This window comes from Astatotilapia calliptera, chromosome 20 (assembly GCF_900246225.1).
Source record: "Astatotilapia calliptera chromosome 20, fAstCal1.2, whole genome shotgun sequence".
NCBI lineage: Eukaryota > Metazoa > Chordata > Actinopteri > Cichliformes > Cichlidae > Astatotilapia > Astatotilapia calliptera.
In genome coordinates, this window is record NC_039321.1 from 14,048,789 (window position 1) to 14,073,484 (window position 24,696).

Consider the following 24,696-nt stretch of genomic DNA (forward strand, 5'->3'; position numbering starts at 1 on the left):
TAGTGGGTGTGGAACACTGTTATTCAGCAGGTGGGTAAAATATCTAAGAGTTGGCTTAAAGGAACTGATAGGGAGCTAAAACAGCTATCAAGCATGTGCAAAGTAATAGAAGAAAAACATGGAGTTAGAGCAGCTAGTACCCTTTAGGTCTTCCTCCAGAAAACCTCAGTATTTAAATAAATGCACAAATTTATGACAAGACATCAGCGATTGTATTAAATTGCATTACTTGCACAGAAGTAAAACAACTTGCCATTTATTTTACAAGAAAATGCATTTACACGTGAGGATTTTAATGGCACAAACAACAATCTTTAGACAATGTTATTTTACAGTTTAACAAGAAAATATTCAAGCCCCAAGTAAGAGAGGCAGGGAGTTTGTGGTGCTGACAGAAAGTCAGGCATTAGTGGCAATTATGTCAATGCCACTTATTCTGGCTCAGAAAATAAACAAATAAAAAAATAAACTGCCTCTTCCACAGTACAATACAAACTGAATTCATCATAGTGTGGATAAAGATTCAAAATCACCACAATTTCAAACAAATCTATTATCAAAACAATCCTGAAACTGCAGTTTCTGGTCCTTAGACGTCCAGCACCAGCAAGCAGTCAAATAGCAGCATGTACAACAGGAATCATGTAAAGAAATACACTGTCCATAAAAGGAATCCATAATGAATCCAAAAGTATCACTTATTTTCCAACAAACAGCGTTGCTGGTACTTTCCCCCATATGAATGACAGCAGTCATCCACAGACAGGCACGTTTCCAAAATATACACATTTCGCTAATTCTGTTATTAAACACTTTGTTTTTAATTCTAGGAGTCTATCATATAATCTATCAACAGTATCTTTCACCGTTTACCTGCTTATCACTGTTCAAATAAATGCTTTCACAGACAATCTGTGACCATGTTCCATCCAGTCAATTGTCCAGTTCGATATCAGCAGCAGGAAAGATGCAGAGTATCCTCTGGATACTTGGGAGTGAGCTCTGTCATTACTACAAGGACTCTTCATCAGAAACACTGTCTGCATTTGCCTTTGTCAGGAGCTCGAGCTCCTCACTGTCCTGCAACACAAAAAAGAGACAAGGCATCAGAATGAATGAACAAGTGATCAAATCCAGTGGACAAATCTGCAGACATTGAGGCACTGTGCACATCTTTTTTCTGTCTTCAGAAAGTGGAGGGCAGTATTTACTCCCCGAAAAACACCGGGGAAGTACCGTGCATTTTAAAGCCACGGCTGCCAACGGAGAGGGTATTTTTGTTAGTGCTCTAGCAAAGAAACAAACACCTGAAACCTGGCATTTCACCTGATTTACAGGGTTTCTTCAATACAGAACAGGACGCTGGGGATGAAAAGAATTCCAGGATAGTATCCCCACAGACTACTGTATTGTTAAATAGCTTCTTCCATCAAAAAACACTTGACTACTAAAGGAATTCTATGACGTAAGGCTCCAGCATGAGCCTGGATGCTATTTTCATAGCTGGGAATCAGGTTTCCTCTTGCACTCAAGAAATGACATTACAGAGAAACAAGAGCCAAGTTTCCTGCAGAGCACTTGGTATGTGGGCGGGAGTAGAGGAAGTGGATATACATCGGGGTTAGGTGAGCGAAGTTGTGTGAGGAAAAGGAGTGTGTGGGCTTGTGTGCGTGACTACTGAGGATTTGTGGTTTGTCTCCTACCCCTCTTGACCTCTCAAACACTTCCCCGTTGATGACCCGTAGTTTCTCCCGCTGCAGGCTATATTCCAGGTCCTTGGGCCAGCTGGCATTGTAGATAAAGATGGCCAGCAGGACCGTGGGTGCCTGGAGGAAGAAGTCCAGCGAAGGGTGGAAGTCAAAGAGGAAGAGGGAGAGGCCTGTGACCAGAACAGTAGTGAACTGGCCAGTCAGCACATGGAACATGTTGTCTCTGAATTTTAAGATGAAGGCCACGGATAAGCCCAGGGCAGCTAGGGAGAACACAGAAGATTATGAGTTCTTCAAATGCATACTAGAGATAGATAAATGAACTAGTCCGGTTAATAACAAATTACACCCAGCAGCTGGATTAGTGTAACTTAGCACTGATGCCAGAAGCAGGACCAAATACCCACCAGGCTCTGTTCAAAGGCATAAAACAACTCAAGTACCAGCAGCTTACAAGATCACAAGTTAAGATGATTTTGTCTGTAGACGACAGAAATTGTACAAAGTAGTGGTTTTGCATGCTACAGTCTTTTGGAGCCCCCACCCCAACCCCTCCTCTATTTACGCCAGCTTTCATCTGATTGGCTGCCCCTACATCTGAGCTTCTACAAACAGAACCAGGTGCTGCACCACTTCCTCTGCTTATCAATTTGACAGACTTCCTTCAACCCAGCCATGCCTTCCAGCTCATCCTGGAGGACACAGTATTCCCCAAGCCCGCTGAGACCTCCTCCCAGTAGGACATGGCCAAAAACATCTCACCTACCAAGGAGTCCAGGAGGAATCCTGGTTAGATGCCCCGAGTACCTCAACTGTCTTCTTTTGATGAACATATTTTCTCTTCCTCAAGAAACTTATATAATCCACATGGACATGTTTGCATATAATTCAAAGCAGCAAACTAATTAAATTAAATTAAATTAAATTAGAGTGGACATCTCCAGCAACAGAAATGACAGTAGGAGATCTCAGTTCAATCAACATCACACTTATGCCTGCTTGATATTCATCTTCCAGTCATATGCTGTATAAAACAGTATTCAAATGTCCCTCTGATGTGAGAATGATGCACTACAGTGCTGACTGAAGTTATCAATCTTGTGATAGGCAGAAACACCAAAAGTTAAAAATGGAACAGTCAGGTCACTAAACTGCTGAGACTGGAGTGGGGCTGGTGGAAACTGCGGCAGACCAGGGCACTGAAACATAGACAGACAGTTCTTTTGCAATGAAAAACATAAACACCCATGCTCCCGGTAGGTTTCCGCTGTGTCAGCTGTTTACATTATAGGTGCTTATGCAGTAACCATGGTAACCACGGACTCTGAGCGGCTGGATCGACGGAGGTCAGACAACAATTTTACATATATGATCTTCAAACAGGACACAGCCATTATCCCTCCTGGCCTCATATCAAATGTGAACGCAGACTGAGTCTATGTTTGACGTTTTCTTTATATCTAATCTTCCTCTCAAACATTTAAACAGCAGCGAGTCTGCAGCTGAGGGAACACAAACTCAAATTCTCGGATTGAACAGGTTTGCTCGTTTCTTGCGTGTATTCATTTGGTGATTTATTAAATGTGTAACTGTTATTCTAATCTGCTGCTGAGTCTCGTACGCTGATGAAAATGCAGAAAACACAGATCACGAACACCTGTTCAACCAATCACTTTCATTCCACTTTGATCTGCGACAAACTGACGGTTCATCTCTGTTACAGTGTTGCGTTAGACTGCTATATTTTTTTGTTCTTTATGCTGTAGATTTTCATGTCTCTGGAATAGTTGGCAGTAATAAGGATGATCTTCTGTAAAATCATATTGATATGACCCGTGACATATTCGTACATGTCAGTTAGACTAGTCAGCTGGGAAACTGTTAACTCATAGAGCTGACAATATCGTGGATATGCTGACCTCGCTCCGTGGTGTACAGGGCCGTTTACCCTCATGATTACTATTCACAATAAAAATATTAGCCGAACATCATGAAGTCTGTATGTGTTTCATAGTGTCGAACAACCTTTGTACAGTTAAAGCAAGCAGTTACTACATGACGGAAACACCAACATTATCTCATTTATACGTTTATACGCAGGTCACGCTGATTACTGAACAAAAACCCAAAGATCAGCTGTTAATCAAATTTATTTGCTCTCTCTCCTCCTTAAACATGTTTTTAATGTTAGTTATAATTCAGAATTGGCGACTGAACATCAGGAAATAAAACCCCGATAAATATAACCTCAGTAAAAGAAGTCAGTGTCAGCGGGGGTTATTACAGCTGTGTACCAGGGCCTGCGCTTTGTCAGTGGTAATAACAACTTGATTGCTTGCGAGGCGAACGGGTCTATCCTGGGCAGACATCTCCAAAATCATCGAAGCACTTTTGCAAAGAGGCTGTATCTTGACAAACCGACCAGACATATGAAGATTAAATCACTACATTCTCGCTAAAAAAAATATTAAAACAGTATTTGGTGACACACAAACAGGGTTTTTCAAAGTTCAGTTCTGTTAGTTTCCACATGCCGGTTGTTGTGTGCTAAAAACAATGGCCACCAGGCCAAAGCAATGGTTTTGACTCGATCAGTGTTAACCCCGCCTCCTGAGTTTGATGGGTGAGGTTGACAGATAAAATTATTTCATGGTGAGACCTGAAGGAGTCAACTGTGCCAAAATGAATTAATTAAATACACAATTAAATAATTATTTAAATGTGGCAATAATTAATTAAAATGTGAAATAAATAAATAAATAAATAAATAATTAAATGTGTCAATAATTAATTAATTAATTACATTTGTTGTAAATATTTATGTAATTAATTATTTCCGATAATTAATTAATTTGTGCATGTAAATGGTGAGTCCTCTTCACACACTGAGGTTAATTATGGAGTTCCACAGGGTTCAGTGCTAGGACCAATTCTGTTTACATTATACATGCTTCCCAGCAAGAGCAGCAGTCATCAGGAACAGAGGAGCTTTTAGACAGAATGCTCTTCCAGTGTAGCAGTAACAATGTGTGCCCTGATTCCCTTGGTAAGAGTTTTGATTGTTTGGACTTCTTTCATATATAATCATTTACTCCATCATGAACAAAACATATTTAATTTGTACCATAAACAGATGGTGAGCCCAGGTCAGGGTGAGGGTGCCGGTAGTGCCGGAGCCACAATAAGAGAAACTAAACAGGATTTGAAAAAGGAGGTGGAGCATCTACAAAAAGTGACATACCAGTTGCGCAAGAGAAAAGTATGTAATGTATGTTCTTGCACTTGTTTTTAGTGTTTTCACTGACCACTGGCCACGGAAAAGGTCAAAATTGTCCTCGGTTTCAATGCCTTGACCAAAATATGTATTCTTTTACATCAGATGGTCAGCTCATCTGAAATATGCAAGGAGTAAAGGTATTAAAGGTAAATGAGTTTAAATACCTGGGGTCATTTTAAGCAAATTGACTTCCATGTCTCCTCAGAAATATTAATATTTAGGTCATTTCTCCAAGATTATAACTTAGAAACTGATGTTTCTGGGGAGGCAGAGACAATCCAGTTATAGAATGTTGAAATTAAGCCTTTGTTACCACTTTTTTTCCCTCCACCATTAACTCCTCTAAATTAGTTAACTGGGGAAGGTTGAGAGACTGATTTTGCATGGAAGAAATGAAGCTTCAAATCTGTAAATGCTTAAAGAAGTGTTTTTGGAGGATTTGAAATTTTGAGGCTAAATCCTCAAATGGAACCATTATTCCATCACAAAAAAGATCACCCACTTTCCTAACACCTTTTTCTGCCCAACCCTGGAACCCTGCGTCCATATTTCCTGGTGCAAATAAGGCATTTTCCCCAAATAGGACTAAAATGAGAGAGATTATTCTTAATATTCAAAATTTCTTTTATTGTAAACCAAACTTCAATCATATTTCGGACTATAGGATTATTTGTTTCTTTCTTTAATTGTTTTGGCTGTGCAGAGTATAAGTACAAGTTTAATGGCATTTTAAGAGAATTTGCTTCCATGAAAAATAAAACATTATTGTCCTTAGATGAATAGCCAAATAGTACCAGTAAAAGTTGGGGCATTTCAACCCCCCTGTATCAAAGGCAAGATACAACAAAGACAAACAAATGCGGGGATGCTTCTTGTTCCAAATAAACTCTCTGATTAATGACGCTAGTTTGGTAAACAATCCAGCAGGAGGAGCCAGTGGGACATTCTGAAACATATACAAGAGTTTAGGTAATACATTTATTTTAAGAACACTTATAGATAGTGGTAAACTTATCCAACGCTCCAGATCTTTGGAAATTTTCTGTAGAATTGTATTATATTTAAGTACCACCACATCTTTTATTTTAATGCCTAGATGAGTGAATTCAGAATTAACAGTAAAGCTCTTGTTTAAGTAACATTAATGATGATTTTGTTACATTTACTTTATACCCTGAGAAGGCCCCAAACTGGTCTATTAAATCCTTTACAGCAGACACAGAAGTTTTTAGTTGCTTTAAAAATAATATGACATCATCAGCAAATAACGCAATTCTATGCTCCTTTCTACCAATCTTAACACCTTGTATTTGTCCACTGGTTCTAACCGCTATTGCCAGAGGTTCAATAGCTAAAAGGAATAAAAGTGGAGATAATGGTGAATCCTGCGGGCACCCTCATTGTTGCATTCTGAATTATATAGCGTTTCATAAAAAACTTTAAATGCATTGTTTATCTCGATTGGGTCTATTATGATATTTCCATTTGAAGTTTCAAGTTTGGTAATTGCCCTTTCAGATTGCTGCTGTTTTATACGCTAAGCCAGGAGTTTGCTGGGTTTTTCACCTTGGTCATAGGATTGTTACTTTAATCTCAATAAATGTACAGCTGCTTTTTCGCTTGTCATTTCGTTATATTGCGTTCTCAATAGTAATAATTCTTTGACATTGTCCTCCTTATTCTGGCCTGATTGAAAGCTGGTCTCTTCTAACATTTTTATTTTTTTATTCCAGATATTTTATCTTTTGGTTTCGTTCTCTTGTTTTCTTACTAGTATAGCTTATAATTTGCCCTCTTAAGTATGCCTTGAAGGCGTCCCATCTCACACTTGCCGATGTTTGATTTGAATTGTGCTCAAAGTATTCATTAATTTGCTTGCCTAAAACTCAAGAAACTGTTTGTCTTGCATCCACTTCAATTGAAACCTCCATTCAATTCGAGTTTTAATCAGTTTTGACTCTATGAAAGTCAAAGTAACGGCTGCATGGTCAGATATTATTATTTCCTTATACTGTATACTATATCTTTTGTATAAGGAGCCAGCTCAGTTGATACCAAAAAGTAGTCTATTCTGGAATACACTTTGTGTGTACCTGACCAGCAAGAATATTGTAATTTGGTTGGATTTTGATCGCGCCATATGTCGGTTATATTGAACTCCTTCATAAATTGTTTGATCACCTTTAGTGTTCTATTGTAAGTGTTATCCATGCCTGACGATTTATCCTTCTGTGGGTTCAAAGCAAATTGCAATCCCCAGCAATTATACATTTACCTTGTAAATCTGAAATTTTAAGAAATAAATTGCTATAAAAATGTGGATTATCTTCATTTGGGCCATAAGTATTAATTAAATTTAGTCTAGTAGATAGTAGGTTACCTTGTAGTATTAAAAAAAAACGTCCATTAGAATCCTGAAGCACATGCTCAACATGAAAAGGTATGGATTTGTGTATCATTATCATAACGCCCCTAGAATTGGAGTAAGGAGGTGATAAAATTTGACCTGGCCATCTGTGTTTGATTCTATTTGTCTCACTGCCTAGCATATGAGTTTCTTGTAGAAACACAATTTTGGCTTTCAATTTCTTGATCCTACTAATGGCTTGTTTTATTTTTACTAACTTGGGTTTCAACCCAGCCCACGACCACCACTGCGACTACTACAACAACCAGAGCAACTACAATGACAACCAGAAAACCCACCACAAAAAGGCCGCTGATCCATAACTCATTTCACCATCATTTTTTGTGTGTACAAAGAAAAGTTTACCACGACACCAGCTCAAGACCAAATCATTCTCACAATGTTTGAATCAGTGAAGAAAATGAAAAATAATATCTGCTTTTGTGCGCTGGTGTTGACTAACGAGTATGAAGACAAGTATGAGCCTAGCAAGCCAACAGCAAGCAATCCAGAGGAGTCAGAAGTCATCACTGTTATCACTCCTACCAGGAAGGGAAAGCACGATAAGCATGACAAGAAGAAGAAACCGAATGACAAGGGTGCCAAGAAAGCCGACAGAAGAGGAAAGCCAGGAAAGGAGGGAAAGATTGGGGGAAAGAAAAATGGAAAGAAGGCGTCAAAGTGGACTATCCAAAGCCCACTAAAAAGCCAACGCCACCACCAAAGGGTGCCCTTGCCTCCTTTCTGGATTACTTTGAAAACAGGAGGCGGCTGCTGGTGAGACGTAATAGCATGACATAATATTGACAGTTCATAAGAGGCTCTTTCACCTGGCAAAACTCCAGGCTTCGAGCTTTGGCCAGAGGGAAATGTCAGTACTCAGAGCACCATCGCTAAGTGTGAGGACAGGTTTAACATTTTGGCCAAAGTGCTTATTTGATTTCTTGCCAAAATACAGATGAATTCAAATGTCAGACTATGGGCATCTGGAACAGTTGCTTATTAGCCTATTATATTTCAAACACAGCCACTTCCTGATAAGCAGATAGCATGGACTTCTCTGCACCCAGCCAAAAAATGGCTCCAACAGATGAAGCATGATATGTGATTTAATTTCTGATTTAGCATTACCTCAGTAATTAATTGATGTTGCCTCCTTTCTGTAATAATCTAAATATCTCCTCAGTAATTAACTGAGTTTTCTGTCAAATACAACTATCAGCCAGCTTTATGCTAAGCTAACTGGCCAATAGCTGTAACTTAATATATTTCCCAAACAAACTCGAGAATGGGATCAATCTCTTCATCCTACTTGCAGCAAGGAAGCAAATAAGCAAAATTCCCTAAAATCTCAAACAGTTTCTTTAAAGAAAGACATCAGCACTACAGTAATGAATGCAGCTATAAGAGAAATTAAAAGACACAGCCATCAGTGATCCAACAGACGTGCCTGCCAAACTCATTAGTCAAACATGAAATTAGTGCTTTTTTTTCTGGACTTCAAATTTTGATCAACTGGATAGGTTTCGAGTTGGGAAGTTGAGCATTACACCATTCTGAATCACTGAGCAGCTGGCAGTGTGGAGCAGAAGGAAGTGACCTAAAGTTGGTGCGGCTCCAATAAGGAAAGACTTTGTTTTCCAAGACAGAGTACTGAAATGTTCTAAAGACTCACATCAGGACAAATAATTTATTGTTGATTAATTTTAAACTAGTCAACAAACAGGTAAGCACCTCTGTACAATTTATTGTACAGTGTCACTTTGTGATGGCATGCCACACATGGTAAGCTCCACACCTCACCACCCGCTGTTCACTTTAGTTTAATTTACAGTCACTACTTTAAAATATTCTACTTATTGTTCAATATCGTTTCTTTATTAAATGTATTCATTTTTCCATCACACCTTCCAATGTTTATATGGCGTGCACACATATTAACCTTGCAAGGTCAAAGTTCTGTTTTATGTTATATTAATACATCTTTCTTTGTTTGAGTTACCTGGGGGTTGGTGTCTCCTCCTGTCTGGCAAAAGGTGTGGCAAAGGGCTGGGAGACCTCAAGTACTACTGACAGCCTAATTGGATTGCACCACATGCTTCATTGCCTGGGGGGTGTTTCATGTTTGTTTAAATGTTTTGTATTAGTTGGTTATATGGCAGCCATCTTATTTTCCCCCGTGTGTGTCATTTGGTTTAGCTAAACCAGTATTTAAGTCCCCCTGTGTGTCATTTCAGCAGGTCAGTTTGTCATATGTTTGTTTGAGGTTCTGTTAATTATTATCTTGAGTTTATTGAGCTGACCTCTTTTATTGGTCTGCCTGTTTAAGTTTTGGCTTTGTTAAATATATATTTTCATATTTTTGGGTCAATAAAACCCATTTTTTGAATTAAAACCACCTGTGTCCTTTATGCTTTACTGCTTGGTCCCTGACAATTGGTGGCAGCAGTGGGATCATCCAGTATTGGACACAGGTCTTTTTTTTTTTCTTTCTTCTGTTTTCCCCATGAGGAAGAAGAATGCATCGTGGTGGCAAGAATGAAAAGAAAAAGGGATCTGCTCAGCAAACCTGCGAAGAGGAGGAAAATGGAGCCTCAGGAGTCACTGAAGTTGTGGAGAGAGTGGAAAAGGAGCCTACTTTGTCTGATCTAGTCAATATGCTACATGCTCACATGGAACAACAGGATGTCCGGGATGCAAAACAGAGTGAGTTAAATGCACGACAAGAACAGCGATTTAAAGCCTTTCAACATCAGTTTAGACTTCTGCAGTCAGAAATCCAAGTCAGAACAGCACCATCAGATTCTGCAGAAGCTCGCTCTGAATCATTAGAGTTTGATATTCATCCTTCTTCCTCTGCTCAGCAGGCCCAGGCTGAACCAGTTATGACTAATTCCAATCCAGCCATTTCACCAGCATTTCAGTTTCCCCTACAAATAGAGGGCAGATTGGAAAGATTAACTGAAGCTGATGATATTGAACATTTCCTGATCACATTTGAACGTATGGCTACAGCTTATCGATGGCAGAAATCAGATTGGGTTTTTCATTTGATACCCTTGCTTACTGGTAAAGCTAGAGGTGCCTATGTTCACATGGACATTGATGATTCATTAGACTATGATAAAGTGAAATCAGCTATTCTGCCAAAATATGACATTAACCCTGAAACATATAGGCAAAGATTCAGATCCCTGGACGTTCAACCAGATGAAAGCCCTCGTGAGCTATATGCGAGACTGAAGGAGCTTTATGGGAAATGGATCCAGCCAAAGGGTAAAACTATTCATGACATTGGTGAAACTATAATCTTGGAGCAGTTTCTCAGAATGTTATCTCCTGAGCTTCAGGTTTGGATCAGAGAACACAACCCTGGTTCAGCAATGGAAGCGGCTCGGTTAGCTGATGTTTTTGTTGCTGCCAGAAAGAAGGGGCAAGCATGGAGCCATAATGCATGGAAGGCATCGAGGGACACCCGGAAGATATCTCAGCAAAACCATCTGGATTCAGCAAATACAAGCACCAGTAAGACCTCTCAGTCTATCACTAGACCACCAAAGGCCTCTGGTAAGAAGCTCATTTGTTATCTTTGTGGATTAGAGGGCCATACAAAACCTATGTGCCCAAGAAATTCTGCTAAAATGGTGCAAATGTGCTTTGCCCCTCGTTCTAATGCTGATCCTGAGCAGGAGAGTGACAAATCCATCAAAATGAGTCAGATTGAAGTGAATGGGGTTCTACTCAATGCCCTTCTTGACTCTGGCAGTTCTCGGTCTCTTATTCACTCAGATTTTGCCCCACCTAATATTGTTCGCACCAGTGATACAATTTCAATCTGTTTTGTCCATGGAGATGAGAAAAGATATCCGACAGCTGACATCTACATTAAAGTTCAGGACCAGATGTATCTGCTGAATGTGGGTGTTGTGAACAGTTTGCCTTACTCTGTCGTGTTAGGGCGTGACCTTCCTGTGCTTTTTGATTTGTTGGAGTCTGAGCAGACTGAGGAGTGTAATGTAGCTGTTACCAGAGCTCAGGCTAAGCAAGTCAGTACCCACTCTGAGATCCTGAGTGCCCTGCCTTTTTTTAATGAGGAGTTTGAGACAACTGTGGTGAAGCCACGGAAGACCCGCAGACAAAGAAGGCAGGAGAAATTCAAATTTTCACCTGTGGATACACTAACAGACGCCGAGCCAACACCGTCACCCCTAGGGTTTAATATTCCAACTGAAATTGCTGAACTCCAAAAATCTGATCAATCTTTAATATCTCTTTTCCGGAAGGCCAAAGAAAAGGAAGCTGGAGTGGAGCAGGTTCTTAACAGTGAGTACATCTTGCAAAATGACATTCTCTATCGTCAGCAGGGGTCGGTGCTGCAGCTGGTGGTTCCCCAGAAGGTTAGAAACGCCATTCTCACCTTAGGGCATTCTATTCCGTGGGCTGGCCACCTTGGTAAACACAAGACCACAGCTCGCATCAAACATCATTTCTACTGGCCTGGTCTTAGCAAAGATGTGGCTCAGTTTTGTAAAAGTTGCCCACAGTGTCAGATAACATCTGCTAAAATCCCCCATAGAGCTCCACTCCAACCTCTCCCTGTCATCGGCACTCCTTTTGAGCGTCTTGGAATGGATGAATAGGGCCTGTTGAGAGGAGCAAAGCAGGAAATCGTTACATGCTTGTTGTAACAGATTATGCCACAAAATATCCTGAGGTGTTCCCTTTAAAATCTATAAAGGCCAAGCCCATTGCATTTTGTTTAGTGCAGTTCTTTGCACGAGAAATACTAACTGATCAAGGCACTAACTTCATGTCTACTTTGTTAAAGCAAGTTTATCAGTTGTTGGGTATCCGGAGTCTGAGAACTTCACCATACCACCCTCAAACTGATGGGCTGACAGAACGGTTTAACCAGACATTGAAACAGATGCTCAGGAAGTTTGTCAACGACAGTGGTAACGATTGGGATCAATGGCTGCCATATCTACTCTTTGCTTATAGAGAAGTCCCCCAAGCCTCCACAGGTTTTTCACCTTTTGAGCTGTTGTATGGTTATGAGGTTTGCGGCCCTCTAACTCTGTTAAAGGAGATCTGGGAGGGAGACAAGGCGGAGGAGGGACCCAAGAACATTTTGTCTTATGTCATTCAGATGAGAGAACGGTTGGAGAAAATGAGTGAACTTGCTCAATCACATATGGTGGAGGCCCAGCAGCAGCAGAAGTCTTGGTATGATAAATCTGCTCGTCAGCGTGCGTTTGAGCCAGGACAAAAGGTGCTCGTGCTCCTCCCCAGTGACAACAACAAATTGTTGGCAAAGTGGCAGGGGCCATTTGAAGTCATGAGGAAGCTGGGACCCACCACATATGAGGTGTCCACCCCAGGGCAGTTGCGCTCAAGCAAGGTCTTGCATATAAACCTTCTGAAGGAGTGGGTGGAGCGTATTGAACACAAGGCAGATGCAATGCTCATACGGCGAGTGCCTGAAGAAGATGAAGCAGATGAGCAATATCTACCACCTGCTGGCTCTCTGGATTATGATCTCAGCCATCTCCCAGAGGACAAGCAGCAGCAGGTGAGAGAAATGTGTAAATCAGCAGTCTTTCAAGAGAATCCAGGGAGAACTGACATTGTCGAACATGATATTGTGGTACGAGAAGGTGCCTCTGTGAGACGATTAAGTTACAGGATCCCGGAACGTCTGCTGCCTTCATTGAAGAAGGAAATTGATTTGATGTTATCCCTAGGGATCATCGAAAGATCTAAGAGTGAATGGTGCAACCCTGTGGTCTTGGTACCCAAAAAGGATGAGAGTATGAGGTTCTGCATTGATTTCAGGTACCTGAACTCCATATCCATGTTTGACTCCTACCCGACACCAAGAATTGATGATCTACTTGAACGTCTGGGAAAAGCAAGGTACCTGACCACAATAGATCTGTGTAAGGGTTACTGGCAGGTCCCACTCACTCAACGGTCCAGAGAGTTCACAGCATTCAGAACACCATGGGGGCTTTTCCAATTTACAGTCTTACCATTTGGACTACATGGAGCTCCAGCAAATTTCCAACGGCTGATGGATCAGGTATTACATGACTGCTCTGACTTTGCTGCTGCTTACTTGGATGATATTGTTATCCACAGCAACACCTGGTGTCTCCTCCTGTCTGGCAAAAGGTGTGGCAAAGGGCTGGGAGACCTGAAGTACTACTGACAGCCTAATTGGATTGCACCACATGCTTCATTGCCTGGGAGGTCTTTGACCAACTCCACCATGAAAATCGACCACACATACGCACACACAGATAGGTGTGGGTGTGTTTGTCTCAGGTGTCCAACTCCAGGTTGTGATGGATCAGGCCACATCACTGGAAACTATGCTTCACATCGCAGGTGAGAGTTTGCCTCTCTAATCACATATTCGTTACAGACTACATCAGTTACTCAGTGTATTTATGTCACACTTTGGCAATAATAAAAAAAAAAAAAGTCTGTGTGTAGACTTATTTCCTTGGTCCCTACTGCTTACACAGTCCACCAGTCTCACTAAGACAGAAGCTGACATTGAGTGACAAACATTAAGCTAACAGAATATAATGTTCACATAAACTCACTGTAAATGTACTGAGTCCTTGTAAACTGTTAAAATGCACATTAAACAGAATCAGCCTCACCCATATTAGCTTACATGTTTCAAAATATACAAATGACTTTTTTACTTTTTGAGATCATTCTTTTAAAGAATTTTATTTAGCCTATGTTTAAGCAAAGCTTTGTCTTTTCTGTGTGGTCCACTTTCTTCCTCTGTGCCAGTTTGTCTGGATGCCCCCGAGCCAAGAAAAGTGGAGTCAAATCAACTCCTACCAAGGATGACAAAGAAGATTCTGAGCTGCTCAGGTTGGCAACAATAGCTCATTAGCACTGGGTGTGTGTTTGCCAGATTATAATTTGGTTTACTTTGGCTCAAAAGAAATGTATCATAGATATTAAGTATCAGAAGATGAATTATGATGATTCAGATGAATGATGGAGTTTTAGTTCTTACACCACCTTCAGGGCTGTCACAGGACAGCACACTGACCCTGTGAAGAGGACAATCCATCCATCTTCATCCGCTTTATCCGAGGCCGGGTCGTGGGGGCAGCAGCCTAAGCAAAGAGGCCCAGACCTCCCTCTCCCCAGCCACCTCCTCCAGCTTATCCAGGGGAACACCAAGGCGTTCCCAGGCCAGCCAAGAGATATAATCTCTCCAGCGTGTCCTGGGTCTGCCCCGGGGCCTCCTCCCGGTGGGACATGCCTGGAACACCTCACCCAGGAGGCGCCCAGGGGCATCCTTGTCAGATGCCCGAACCACCTCAGCTGGCTCCTTTCGATGTGGAGCAGTAGCTGCTCTACTCTGAGCCCCTCCCGGATGGCCGAACCTCTCACCCGATCTCTAAGGGAGAGGCCAGCCACCCTTCGGAGGAAGCTCATTTCTGCCGCTTGTATCCGCGATCTCATTCTTTGGGTCACTACCCACAGCTCGTGGCCATAGGTGAGGGTAGGGACGTAGATCGACCGGTAAATTGAGAGCTTCGCTTTTACACTCAGCTCCCTCTTCACCACGACGAACCGGTGCAGCGTCTGCATTACTGCAGCCCCAATCCGTCTGTCGATCTCCGGCTCCCTTCTCCCATCACTCGCGATAATACAAAGAATCTTGAGGTAACGGTTGTTATGATTTAGCACTGTATGATTAAAATTTAATTCAATTGAAAATACCAAGATGTACTGTCCCCACTGCTCTTCTGGGGCTACGTCCACACCTACGCGCGTATTTTTGAAACAGATATTTTCAGTTTTCTTTTTTTTTTTACTTTAAATCCCATCCACACATGCAGTTTTGAAAAATATCTCCATCTACATGTAAACGCAAAAAATAAAGTCAAACGCTGTCAAGAACATGGCAAATCCTAACCGTATAGAAATGTTGGCCAATCAGAAGTCTAGAAGCTTAAACAGGGTTTTGTGCCCTCACAAAACCTTAAGTACTTCTGAAAAGTTTTTGTGTTTTTTCTGGAAACACAGCTAATTTTGTGTTACTTTTCAAGCTTCTGTATCATTTCAAATGTTAAAAAGTAAAGACAGTATTTTGAATTTTGTCTCACTGGCTCTCTTGGCCAGAGTTTATTCAATTAAGAAAGAAACTGAAAATTTTACATTAGTCTGAGTGATTCATAATCATAAGTCACAGTGCTGTGAAATATGGCTAGTGTAGACTCAAAACTCAAAAATGGACAAAATCCATGCAGAATACATGATTTAATTATGTATTCAAACCCAACGACAGCGTTGGCATCAGGATTTGGGTTGTGAAAGTGTCTGTGCTGAATGTAGAAGCCACGTCCAAAGTTCACTCTGACGCCTCTGTCTTTGTAAATGGAGGGACAGTAACTGTGTTTTGATATGTAAGCGTGTAAAAACTGTAGATTGTAAGATTAACAGCAACAGTATTTTGTCTATATCCACCATTGTTGAAATTCATCTCATGTAAACAATAATGTGGCGCACACCTTTGACATTGCGTGACTAAATCTCAGTTTTCCTTGTCCACATGTAAATGCAAAAAATCTCCACCCTGGCAGGAGTTTTTAAAAATCTCAGTTTTCAGTGATCCAAAATGCTGTTTACGTGTGGACAAAAGGTCCAAACACATAGAAAAAGCTGCGTTTTAAAAAAAAAAAAAAAAAAAAAAAAGAGAAAAAAGAACCATCTACATGTGGACGTAGCCTGGATAGACCTCAACCTTCTAAGCCAGTTCATTAAGAGCGGATAAAGATATCGTTTCAGGAGTGAAATGAGTGGAATAACCCTCAGCCACTCCTGTACAAGGATGTCATGAAACTATACACCAGGAGTGAGCAAGACATCAGTTAACTGTAGGTGATCCAAACCAAAGGGATGAAGTTCACAGAAGGTGCGATAGCATACGTGTAGCACAGCTCCAGGTACATAGGTACCCAACAGGCCAATGGGGACCATCATGAAGAAGCAAAAAGGTCAGTCACAGCCAAATATATCTATGCCCAGGATAGAGTCACAGTAAGATCCAAAAAGTAAGAGAGACACATTAAAAACAAGATCAATAGTAGGATTAAGGTTAGAGCTATTAATACATACATACGCTATGCAGATAACACCCAACTTTATCTATCATCCATAACACACACCAATTATTTAAACTGCAGGAAGGTCATAAAGACCTGGATGGCCTCTATTTTTCTGCTTCTAAATTCAGATAAAACTGAGGTTATTGTATTCAGCCCTGAACATTTTAGAAATACTGTATCTAACCAGATTCTTACTCTGGATGGCATTACCTTGGCCTCCAGTAACACTGTGAGGAACATTGGAGTCATTTTTGACCAGGATATGTCCTTCCATACCCATATTAAACAAATATGTAGGACTGCTTTATTTGTACTATATCTCTAAAATTAGAAATATCCTGTCTCAGGGTGATGCTGAAAAACTAATTCATGCATGTTTTACTTCCAGGCTGGACTACTGTAATTCATTATTATCAGGATGTCCTAAAAACTCCCTGAAAAGCCTTCAGTTAATCCAAAATGCTGCAGCAAGAGTACTGACAGGGACTAGAAAGAGAGAGCAGATTTATCCTATATTGGCTCCTCTTCATTGGCTCCTCACATAAAGGTATTTAATAATCAGGCCCCATCTTATCTTAATGACCTTGTAGTACCATATCACCCATTTAGAGCCTCACCTTGAGGCAACAGTTGTTGCCTCAAGGTGAGGCAATCAGAGGCAATAGGTCTTATGAAGTAATGAGTTCAAATTTGGAATTATAAAAAAAATATTTTCAGAAAAGGTCAGGTGTAATAGTAGTTGTTTACAGGGAGTTGTATTTTTTTTTTTTTTTTTTTTTTTTTAAAAACTGGAACTCTGTCATGGTTTAGTGGTACATTTCAGCCAGTAGGGTTGGAGATCTGGTCTCTTCCAAGTTAGATGTGCCTGGAACATTTCCAAAAGGAGGTGCCCAGGCTCTTTTTCACACGCAGAAACAGCTTTCTTCTGAAATCTTTCTGGATGTCTGAGCTCCCTAACCTTCTTCTAAAGCCGAACCCAGCCATCCTACAGAGAAAACTCTTGTGATGTAGAGGGACTGGTAAATTGAATGCTTTGCCTTTCAGCTCAGCTTCCTCTTCACTATGGCAATCCAGTACAATGCTCACATTACAGTTGATGCCACACCAATCTGCCAGTCCAACCTGTACTCCGTTACTCATTACTCATGAATAAGACACTTGAACTCCCTTGATTAAGGAGGCCTCTCACCTCTGACCCAGAGAGACCATTCCACTCTTTTTCTGGCAAAGAACCATGGCCTCAGACTCTTGGGTGTGCTGACTCTCATCCCAGACATTTCACACTCTGTTGCAAACTGCACCAGTGCATGCTGAAGATTGCGCTCTACTCTTCCACACCCTTCTCAACCTGGAAATGCCTTGCAATCCTGTCAATATAAATCAAGAATGTTAGAGACAAGGGGTTGAATCCAACACCTGCTGAAAACATGCTTAGATTTGTTACATTTGTTTGTTAAATTTGACAGCCCCACAATGTCAGTGTCAATGTTGAGATGCGAGGGTGAATCTCATCCAAACATGGTGCTCACACCCATGATTCTACAATTGCCAAAGCCACAGCCCTTTTGGTGCTCTGATACTGCTCTACTGCTTCACAACACCCCTGGTCCCACTGCCGTGACAGGTACAGATGAGCTGGATTCCTCCGAATTGGTCCTGAACATGGCCCATTATGACTTTATTTACCCCACCCTCCCCTGGGATGGGACTCACTCACTCACTCACTCACTGCACAGATTTCCAATAACATTGTGGGCACTGAAGTCTCTATAGAGAAACATTGCACCCAACCACAGTGCTTGCACCCATGGGTGGTGGATCCACAGGGTGGCAAAACTATGTTATTTTTGTGTGCTGTGCCCGAACAGGCCCCATGGACCCAGGGCTGGATCCAATGGTGGGCCACAATTTAAGGTTAACCAGCCCCAAGAACTCAGTTCCATGAGGGTTTTTTGAATTGTTCTTTGACAAATAATAAAGGTGGCCATGCAAAATATTTACAATAAAGCTCATTTGAAATGTACAAATTCTATTTTTGCTGTATTTTCATGTATGTTTGTACATTTAAATAAAAACCTATTTTCCATTTCCCTGGCAAAATCTGAAAAAGTGAGGGGTTGCTCAAGGTGTGTGTGTGTGTGTGTGTCTCCCTTCTCATCCATGTCCACTATTTCAGCCTTGTGTGAGAATGTAAGAGCTCTTGATCCTCATCAGCTGCTTCTCTCAGTCTGTCAGGTTGTCCCAGAGCATCAGCCAACAAGAAAAGAGCCAAGTTCCCTGGAGATGAGTATATCACTGCAAAGTTCAGAGCCAGTGATGGTAAGAAACCCTGATTATGCTGCCCTCACGACACGTGACCCTGTGAGGTTAGACAGCTAGCGAACAAATAGAAGAGGTCTTCCACACAAGGCTTGACTTTCTTGTTTTTATTGAAGATCCTTTTAAAGCCTTATGTCTCTCAAGGCTTCTCCTTGCTATTTCTTATTTGTAACTGAAACACAGAAAATAAAAATAAGTTGCTAGCTAATACACATCTTAATAACAACTTGCCGATTAGCCTAGCTTAACATGTACATTACATCAGCATACAGTTCGCTCCATGTAAACACATATAACGACTGTCTCTACACATGTCAATACTCACAAAGACGAACGTTTTCCGAGGTGCGAACGTGTAGAGCACTCTTAGTGTGAACATGAACTAGTCCCTATTTAATAACTGCCGGAGCACTTTTCACGACATCATAAACGAAAGGGTACATCAAAGATAGGTTAGTGAACAGGACGCTCCCTCGCTCCATTTCCGCACATAGGATACAAAGATCTCTTGTGGAAATGATGTCTCACTCTGAGCTTATTTATCACTCTGCTTATGTGGCTCAATCAGCACACACACCAACCGCTGACCTTTGACTCAAGGGCATAACACTGATGTTTCCTCTCTGCTCAAAATTATGCCTGTGTTACATTTGTTTTTCCTCCTATACTTCCCAATGAGAGTTACATTTTATTTATATAGCACTAAAGCAAAACAACAGTTGCCCCAAGGTACTTTATATTGTAAAACCACTACTATAACAGAGAGAAAACCCCAACAATCAGATTACAATTAGATAGTTTAAATGCTGAGTGTAATCCAAATAACAGGCTACCAACGCAGGACTATTAGTTGTCTTCACATTCATTTTGCTAATAGTGAATTTCTGATCTTGCTCAGTGCTGGACGATGATGAAGATATCAAGCAGCTCAATAAGGAAATCAACGAGCTGAATGAGTCCAACTCAGAGATGGAGGCCGACATGATAAACCTGCACACTCAGGTGAGTGCAGCTTTTCAGTCACTGCACAGCCAGCAGGACCCCATGTTCTATTCCAGATATTGCCATGTGACATTACACCCAGATGTGGTGTATTCCGACGCAGCTACCAACACTGGTAAAACATTCAACTCCATAACAACCAAGGAAACATAATTTATACAGTCCAAGTTCTTAAAAAGTTGAGCCACTGTGTAAAATATTAAAAAAAAATAGGAATATCTGCAAATTTTACAGACCCGAACACAGAAAGCATATCAGATGTTTAAGCTGAGACATTTTACTATGTAAAGGCTGGAAAAGCAATTATTACTAAAAAGAAAAGAAAAGAAAAGAACAGCTGGAGGAACATTTTGCACTTAATTTGAATAGTTGGCCACAGGTTGGTAACATGACTGTGTGTAATCAGAGCATCTTAGAGACAGAGTGTCACCTTGTGCAAAAATCTGTTTTCAATTATGAAACAATTCCAGAATAATGTTCCTCTGTGTAAAATTGCAAATCTTTCAATATGTCATCATCTATATGTGAAAGACTGACCAACACAGCATTCTGTAACTGTTTGGTTACTGTTCTGTAACTATTGAGAGCATCCTCACTGGATTGAGAGCATCCTCACTGGATGCATCACCACCTGGTATGGCAACAGCACCGCCTACAACTGCAAAGCGCTCCAGCGAGTAGTGCGGTGCTCTGAACAGATAATTGGAGGTGAGCTTCCCTCCCTCCAAGACATCTACAGGAAGCGCTGCCTGAGGAAAGCGGGGAGGATCAGTTACAGGTGATAGGTCGTCATCTCTAGCGAGGGGGCAGCGCCTCAGTGTGTCAGTTTGAGCTCTCAGGTAGACACAGCAGCTGTAATGGGAAAAAAAAAATGCCTTCATTGATTTTAGTTTCCATGGAAACTAAGAAAATCAGAGTCAGCCTCCAAAGCTCTCAAATTTTCTGCTGCTATGAATCACACTCACCCCTAACCTGCACAGGTGAGAGTTTTGTCACTCCTTCTGAGGCTTAATAAAACGCCAGCGAATCCCAGAAAAGATTTCAAGGTCTTCAAGTTGGTTGGAATTGGCCAGGATTTCAAGGTGGCAACCTTTTCTGGGTCTGTCTCAACACCATTTTCTGAAACAATGTGGCCCAAGTATCGGACAGATGTCTGAAAGAATTAGCATTTTTCTGGAGAAAGTTTTAACCCAAATTCTTTCAAGCGATTCAACACTCTCAGCAAACGGTCTTCGTGCTCCTCAAGAGTGTTGGAGAATATGATCAAATCATCCAAAAACACCAGGACCTCTTTCAAGTGCAAGTCTCCCATGCACTTCTCCATGAGTCTTTGGAACGTTGAAGGTGCGTTAGTAACTCCTTGAGGCATTCGGTTGAACTCCCCAAACCCGATTGGTGTTACAAAAGCGGTTTTGGCTTTATCAGCTTCATCCATCTCTATCTGATAATAACCAGATTTGAGATCAAGCACAGAGAACCATTTCGATCCAGTGAGTGCTGTAAACGATTCCTCCAAGTTGGGCAATGCGTACGCATCCTTAATCGTTTGCAGGTTGAGTTTGCGGTACTCAATACATAGTCAAATGTCTCCATTTTTCTTCTTGACAACCACTATTGGTGATGAAAATGCTGCCGCTCCTGGGCCTGGTGCAAATTCTCTCAAAATGATCACCCCAAAGTATGCAGCTTTGCTCACAAGTCCAGGACATACTGAATCTCATTTTTAGCGGGACTCAGACCTTCCTCCCAGTTTTATTTGATTAGGTTGAGCAGCCCTGTAGCTTTCTGCAGAACAGTAACTTGAAGGGAGAAAATTCCATGGAGGCCCACAATCAGAGGGTCTAACCAGCGATCCCAACTATGTTCATTCTCATAAATGAACTTACAAATCATGGATTTTACAGACTGAAATGACCTGAAACAGCAGCACCTGCACCACTCTCTTTGCAGTGCACAGTGGCACTACTTCTGGGTATCACGTTGCATAAACCACTAGAACTAAGACAAAATGATAACTGCATCCAGTGAAATGGCCAGATCCATGCCAACAGGCTCAAACGGGACCTCCATTTATGGCAGTGGACGCAAAGACACTCCCCTGTGCAAGTGTCACAACTCACTCAATAAAGACTTGACTCCTTACGAGGATGCTGTATGTCCCTCAGGGACCGGGGAGGGTGCCGGAGCCCCAGTGATGCGGAACACCTGTCACACCTCAATCAGCAGACACTCCCACTTCAGGTGTCCTGGCTGCACTCACTCCCAGCACTCCTGCCCTGGTGCCCGTGCCATGGCTCAGAAACAGTGCCATTCGCTTCAGGACCCTCGGGGACAGAAAAAATGTTTTTTTTTCTCAGTACTCAGTGCCAGCTATGACGCCGTTTAAAATGCAGAAGGTTGCAGGGCCCTCCCATGGCTCGCTCATCCAATTATTTTCAACTCCTGTCACAAAGTCAAAGAAGAAGTGCAGACCACCCTAATTCATCACCTTGCTGCCAAGTGATTTCTTATGTTTATCTGTTCTGTGCCAATCCTTGTCACAGTTTTTACTTGTATACTAATCCCACTATGCATTTTGATGTCTTTAAAGCATAATCAAGCAAACAAGCGACAGAATGCTTTGGAGACCTTAACTTTTATAAAAATACAGTTTTGCTAATGTCCACTACACTGCCAACCTTGAAATCTTGACAAGGCTTTGTTTTTGTTTTTTTTAAATGAATCCATGCAGAATTCACTTATATGACCGTTGGGAAAACAATGGAATGTCTTGCCTTATCAAGACTTCTTTTTTCCGAGAGGTAAATTTACCAAAGCCTGCGTTGTTACTTCTGTCCTATTTTGGTTTATGAGTAATGTTGGTGAATGAGCTGAATACTACACTAGTTCACTCTGTTGTGTATATGGGTGTCCAGGTATTTGTATTCCTCCACCACATCACATTGGAGTATAGAGTGTGTTATACTTTTGTCACGATAATAGACACTGTAGCCGATTTGTATCTACAGGTATCAGAAAGAAGCCATAACCAAGGTACGTGGATTATTTCTTTTTATAACTTCAGGACATTACAGGTCTGCTAGTTATGTGACATACAATGCTGTTATGTCACACCCTCTGGTATTAAGTTCTAAATTCATGTAAGACTTCCAGAGTACTCTGATGACACTGAGAAGGGCCAGTTTAATAGTAAATGTTACATGGACTGATTCTTACATAGCGCTTTTCTACTCTCCCAGAGTACTCAAAGCGCTTTATACAACATGACACAAGCATGGCATCAAGTTTACTATAGGTCTTTACCAGGTTTGCAAACACAGTAGCTGGTATTTTGGCCCATTCCTCCATGCAGATCTTCTCGAGAGCAGTGATGTTTTGGGGCTGTCGCCGAGCAACACGGACTTTCAACTCCCGCCACAGATTTTCTATGGGGTTGAGGTCTGGAGACTGGCTAGGCCACTCCAGGACTTTCAAATGCTTCTTACGGAGCCACTCCTTTGTTGCCCGGGCGGTGTGTTTTGGATCATTGTCATGTTGGAAGACCCAGCCTCGTTTCATCTTCAAAGTTCTCACTGATGGAAGGAGGTTTTGGCTCAAAATCTCACGATACATGGCCCCATTCATTCTGTCCTTAACACGGATCAGTCGTCCTGTCCCCTTGGCAGAAAAACAGCCCCATTGCATGATGTTTCCACCCCCATGCTTCACAGTAGGTATGGTGTTCTTGGGATGCAACTCAGTATTCTTCGTCCTCCAAACACGACGAGTTGAGTTTATACCAAAAAGTTCTACTTTGGTTTCATCTGACCACATGACATTCTCCCAATCCTCTGCTGTATCATCCATGTGCTCTCTGGCAAACTTCAGACGGGTCTGGACATGCACTGGCTTCAGCAGCGGAACACGTCTGGCACTGCGGGATTTGATTCCCTGCCGTTGTAGTGTGTTACTGATGGTGACCTTTGTTACTTTGGTCCCAGCTCTCTGCAGGTCATTCACCAGGTCCCCCCGTGTGGTTCTGGGATCTTTGCTCACCGTTCTCATGATCATTTTGACCCCACGGGATGAGATCTTGCGTGGAGCCCCAGATCGTGGGAGATTATCAGTGGTCTTGTATGTCTTCCATTTTCTGATGATTGCTCCCACAGTTGATTTTTTCACACCAAGCTGCTTGCCTATTGTAGATTCACTCTTCACAGTCTGGTGCAGGTCTACAATACTTTTCCTGGTGTCCTTCGAAAGCTCTTTGGTCTTGGCCATGGCGGAGTTTGGAGTCTGACTGTTTGAGGCTGTGGACAGGTGTCTTTTATACAGATGATGAGTTCAAACAGGTGCCATTCATACAGGTAACGAGTGGGGGACAGAAAAGCGTCTTACAGAAGACGTTACAGGTCTGTGAGAGCCAGAGATTTTCCATGTTTGAGGTGACCAAATACTTATTTTCCACCCTAATTTACGAATAAATTCTTTACAAATCCTACCAAGTGAATTCATGGATTTTTTTTTTCACATTCTGGCTCTCACAGTTGAAGTGTACCTCTGGTGCAAATTACTGACCTCTGTCATCATTTTAAGTGGGGGAACTTGCACAATCGGTGGCTGACTAAATACTTTTTTGCCCCACCGTATAGACGCATCTTTGTTCCCTACAAGAATTATGAGGAAACACTACACAATGTGTTACTCTTCTATCACTCCCAGTTTCAACATTTTGCCCATTTTCTTCTGAACAATTTGCCTGTTGTGCTCGAGTCAGGCTATGAGTGCATTATCACCCCAGGCTGTGTTTCAAAATAGCGCTCTATAAGCAAAGTAAGTTTCTGGGGTGGCTGTAGC

At 41.6% G+C, this 24,696-nt stretch overlaps 1 protein-coding gene across 1 annotated transcript; it reads right to left on the reverse strand.

Moving 5' to 3' along the window:
• Window positions 1–208: 208 nt before the first annotated feature.
• Window positions 209–18,554, reverse strand: LOC113013193 (probable UDP-sugar transporter protein SLC35A5). The gene is made up of 3 exons (XM_026153906.1): window positions 17,729–18,554; window positions 1,704–1,972; window positions 209–1,080 (listed from the first exon to the last, which is right to left on the reverse strand). The coding sequence occupies exons 1-3, from the start codon at window positions 17,814–17,816 to the stop codon at window positions 1,012–1,014; spliced, it is 426 nt and encodes a 141-aa protein (XP_026009691.1). The 5' UTR covers window positions 17,817–18,554; the 3' UTR covers window positions 209–1,011.
• Between the last annotated feature and the right edge of the window lie 6,142 nt (window positions 18,555–24,696).